At 29.0% G+C, this 4,703-nt stretch overlaps 1 protein-coding gene across 1 annotated transcript; it reads left to right on the top strand.

Moving 5' to 3' along the window:
* The first annotated feature begins 3,034 nt into the window (after positions 1–3,034).
* Positions 3,035–4,182, top strand: LOC126897218 (uncharacterized). The gene is made up of 2 exons (XM_050670636.1): positions 3,035–3,225; positions 3,305–4,182. Exon 2 carries the CDS (start codon positions 3,313–3,315, stop codon positions 4,180–4,182), a length of 870 nt encoding a protein of 289 aa, XP_050526593.1. The 5' UTR covers positions 3,035–3,225; positions 3,305–3,312.
* Positions 4,183–4,703: the final 521 nt, after the last annotated feature.

The raw sequence follows: 4,703 nt of genomic DNA on the forward strand, positions 1-4,703 counted from the left end.
CTATTTGTATATATATATATATTTGTGTTATATATATTTTTTTAATAAAATCCCCTTAATTTAACTTAACCATCATATTTTTCTTTTTTTTGCGTGTTCCATCTTCAATGGACTAGTGTATTTTTTTTTCTCCTTTCAAAAATCAACTCCCCTAGTTTATAAGGTACGGGCAACGACCTTGTATAAGGTCATCCCTGATCTATATGGTTATGTGACAACTGTCACGACGTTTTGGTGTACATCTACGATCAACGACTCAACGTACATCAACTTTAATGTTTATTAATTTTATATTTTTGGTTAATTGTTTTAATATACAAAAGTTAATTTTTTTTTTAATCCTACTGTGGTCCGAAAATACACGGTCTCGCCCAATAGGTTGGCGACCCTTTTCTTATATTTTTGTAAAACGCCATGAAAGTTACAAATTTTTCGTTGCGGTCAATTAGTTTGATTTTTTTATATATTTGAACCTTTCAACTTATATATCTATTCACCTACTACCGCTGTGACTAGTGCGCTGTTAAACTCTCTATACAAACTAATATAAATAAATATTTATATAGACATATTTTTGTGTGGTGTTCATCGTATACAAGATACGCGTTAAGTCTATAATATTCCAAATTTTTTCGTAACATGTTGCTATATAAATCATAAATTTAAAGAAAAAATGATTTTTAGTTTCACTAGAATTTAAAGATGGATTTTTACAATTATAATCAAATTCTATAATACGCTCAATTGAGTAAATTTTTTAACAACTATTTTTTTATTGATTTTTTTAGATATATAATCATTAAGATTAATTAAATTTTGAATATTTCTATTGTAGAATCTTTTTAAACACCAAAAGTTAATTAGAAATGATTACTATGATTTTTATTTAAGTGATCTATTACGATAAAAATGTAAAAAAAATGTTAAGCTTTTTTGATAAATGTATTGTAAATAGTAATTATAAAATTTCCTGATTGCATATCAATCTTAACAATTTCATTTTTTTCTATTTAATAATGTCAATTTCAAACTTGCAAGTTGAACTAAAAGTTATAGTCACAAATTCATTTTTTTTTTATTAAAAACTTTCATATTAAAGGACGAAACATAGATGGTTTTAAATTATTACTTTTAGCATATTAAAAATCAATATCAATAATAATTTGAAAACAATTAATTTTAAAAATTATATAATATATAATTTAAAGAATTACTAATCTGAGTATAATTAAGGAAATAAAAGTTGACGTTGCTTTTGTAATTATCCATTAATTTCTTAGAATTAAACACAATCTACAGCACTATCATGATAGTGATTTTAATCCAATTATGTAACGTCCCCACTATGCCGCGACCCCACTGTGCTGGGTTTTTTTTACTATTTATTTTAACAGAAACAAAGCAAGACTCTGATGAATTGATTTCAGTGTTAATTTGTGAGGAAACTTATCTTTTATCAACTGCTATTAGTATACCTACTCCTCTGGATAATGAACTAGTTAGATAAGATCTATAAATCACATCTATAAATTTCGTAATTGAAGAGACCAAGTTCTAGTGAAATAACATTATTATGGAGCCAGGTTTCAGTAAAAGCTAATATAATAAAATTAAAAATATTGGTTTTTAATAAAGTAAATTTAGTATTCAGACCGCTTACGTTTTGATAGTAGCAATTTAAGATTTCGTAATTGTAAATTAGTTTTTTTAATTGATAATTTTTGGAGTGCCTTTGATGTATTTCTCATCATTTGATGTATGAGATCGTTTTCTCCATTAGATCTACGGTTAAGAAGTTCTTGGCGAAGATGAGACATATATTCTTGTTGTTGTTTGGTCCGGTCAAAAGAAAATCGAAGGTCCTTCCATGTAGGATTTAATTTTAATTTGCTTTGACATAAAAGTAACTCAAAAATATCTCTTTGATTGGAAAAACATAATTTAAGTTGTCGTCGCTTAACAGTATTGGAGGAAAGTTTGACCAGACGAGTGATATAGTTCGGTTTAGTCTTTAACTTAAGAAAATCAAGTATATTTTGAACTGAATTAAAATCAGATTTTGTATTAGTTGAGTCAATGAGAGTTTCAGGTAAAATAAAAAGCAATACATTTTTCAACCGTGATTGTCGATCCATTATCTCTAATATTAACTTATCATAAATTAATATTGATGAATTTGTTTTTGATGATTCAAAATTTAGTTTCAATGTTATATACTTTAGACCTTAGAAAATCATTGATCAATCTCCACGGCATTTTCCAGTTAGTAGCGTTCGGGATATTTTCGACTACGGTTACTATTGTTATTACTGTGTGATACTATCGTCTTAGTGCTTTTGATAATATAATTTTGTTCTGTCCTTTTGTTCTTTTCTTTAAATATTTTGTTTTTGTATTCTTTGTGCTAAATATACATCTTACGCCAGCTACTATCTTAAAAAAAACTAGTGTCGCTTAAGTTATTTCAACTTCACCCATATCATCATGTTGATATGATAGAGCGTTGAATCTCGTGGTAAGTTCATTAACTTTATTAGAGACAGCTACTAATTTTTTAAAAAGAGAGTTGATGGATGTTACTAATTTATTATTTGAAGCTTTTAATTAATTTGCAGATTTAATTAAAATATCAATTTTATCTTCCATTTTTGTAAAAATTGATGATACTGCGTAAGATATAGAAGTTCAAAAAAAAAAATTTTGTATCGACGACCTATTTTCTATGTGCAAATAGCATTTGAAGTAGAACAAAAAATAGGAGTTAATTTTTCTTTTGAATAATCCACCAACTTCCTAATATTAAACACTATCTTCAGATTAGCATCGAAACGTTTCTTATGTAAAACCGGGTGAATAGAAACAGTGGGGTAAATAGAAACAAAATCAGGAAAGTTATTATTTCTTCGTCCCCATAATCAAATATTTGTGTTATCAATATGCTACCTTCACTAAACTGAATACACACTAGTACGAAATTCAATAAGCTAGAAACGTTCCGTTTATGTTTCCCTCAATGCACGTAAAATNGAATACACACTAGTACGAAATTCGATAAGCTAGAAACGTTCCGTTTATGTTTCCCTCCATGCACGTAAAATTGATAACAAACATGTACTATTTCTTATCAAAAAAAAAAAGTAAAATACAAACTCACTGTTTATAATGAAATAATTTGTTTACTTACACATTTAAATTGTTCAAGCTAGTTGTCTGTAGTCGAAACTTGTAAGTATAATAATTTTAAATTCATTATTTTTTTTTTTATTATACATTTTGTAAAATGTCTCTTTTTTCGGGTGAATAGAAACAATCATGGGCCGTATTAGAAAAAGAGATCCAAGAGCCAAAAAATATAAGATTCTCAATCAAAATGATTTAGAATCGGCCATTCGCTGCATAAAGGCACGACAAATGACCTATAGAGAAGCTAGTGAAGTATATGGTATACATTATTCAGTACTTTTCCACCATGTCAAAAATCCAAACATGAAGGCACAAGGTGGACAAACAGCACTTTCCACTGAAGAAGAAAATCATATAGTATCATGCCTGTCTCTTTGTGCAGAATGGGGCTATCCATTGGGTAGGTATGATATTAGAATGGTGGTGAAAGGATACCTGGATCGACGTGGTAAAAAGGTGAGGCAATTCAATAAAAACAATTTACCTGGAAAGGATTGGGCAAATGGTTTTCTGACTAGGCACAAAACAAAACTTGCACTCAGATTATGTCAAAATATAAAACGTTCCAGGGCAGCTATAACTAGAGAAACATTAAATAATTACTTTGACAACCTGGAGATCTCTATGGATGGAATTCCTCCTAGTCATATTGTTAACTACGATGAAACCAATCTAACCGATGACCCGGGTAAACGTAAAGTAATTACAAAGTGTGGATCGAAATACCCTGAACGTGTTATGAATAACAGTAAAGCTTCTACTTCAGTAATGTTTGCTGCTGCAGCTAATAGAGAACTCCTACCTCCATATGTTGTATATAGATCAAAACATATATGTGATACATGGAGAATTGGTGGTCCTAAACATACCCGTTTTAATCGAACAAAATCTGGTTGGTTTGACAGTTTTTGTTTTGACGATTCGATTAAAACAATTGCTATTCCATATCTATCCAAACTTTCTGGGACAAAAATATTAATTGGAGATATTTTTTNTTGACGATTGGATTAAAACAATTGCTATTCCATATCTATCCAAACTTTCTGGGACAAAAATATTAATTGGAGATAATTTGTCAAGTCATCTTTCCACTGAATCAATTAAAATTTGCCAAAAATATAATATTAAGTTTGTATTCCTACCTACCAATTCCACCCATTTAACTCAACCGCTTGACGTGGCCTTTTTTAGACCACTGAAAATGCACTGGAGAAGTATTTTAGAAAATTTGAAAAAAACTGATGGTGCTCATGAAATATGTATTCCTAAGGATCGTTTTCCTATGTTATTGAAACGACTTATACTAAAACTCAATGAAAATGGTGTAAATAATATAAAAGCTGGTTTTAATAAATGTGGTATTGTGCCATTTAACAGAGAAAGAGTCCTAACTATGTTGCCGTATTATAGCTGTGATGTTAATCAAAGTGGAGATAGCATAAATAATTCAGTTTTAGAGTTCTTAAAAAGTATGAGGTCAAGTAACAGTACACCAAGAAAAACTAAAAAAAGATTACAGG

The sequence above is a fragment of the Daktulosphaira vitifoliae genome, unplaced genomic scaffold, assembly GCF_025091365.1.
Source record: "Daktulosphaira vitifoliae isolate Bord-2020 unplaced genomic scaffold, ASM2509136v1 Scaffold_2, whole genome shotgun sequence".
NCBI lineage: Eukaryota > Metazoa > Arthropoda > Insecta > Hemiptera > Phylloxeridae > Daktulosphaira > Daktulosphaira vitifoliae.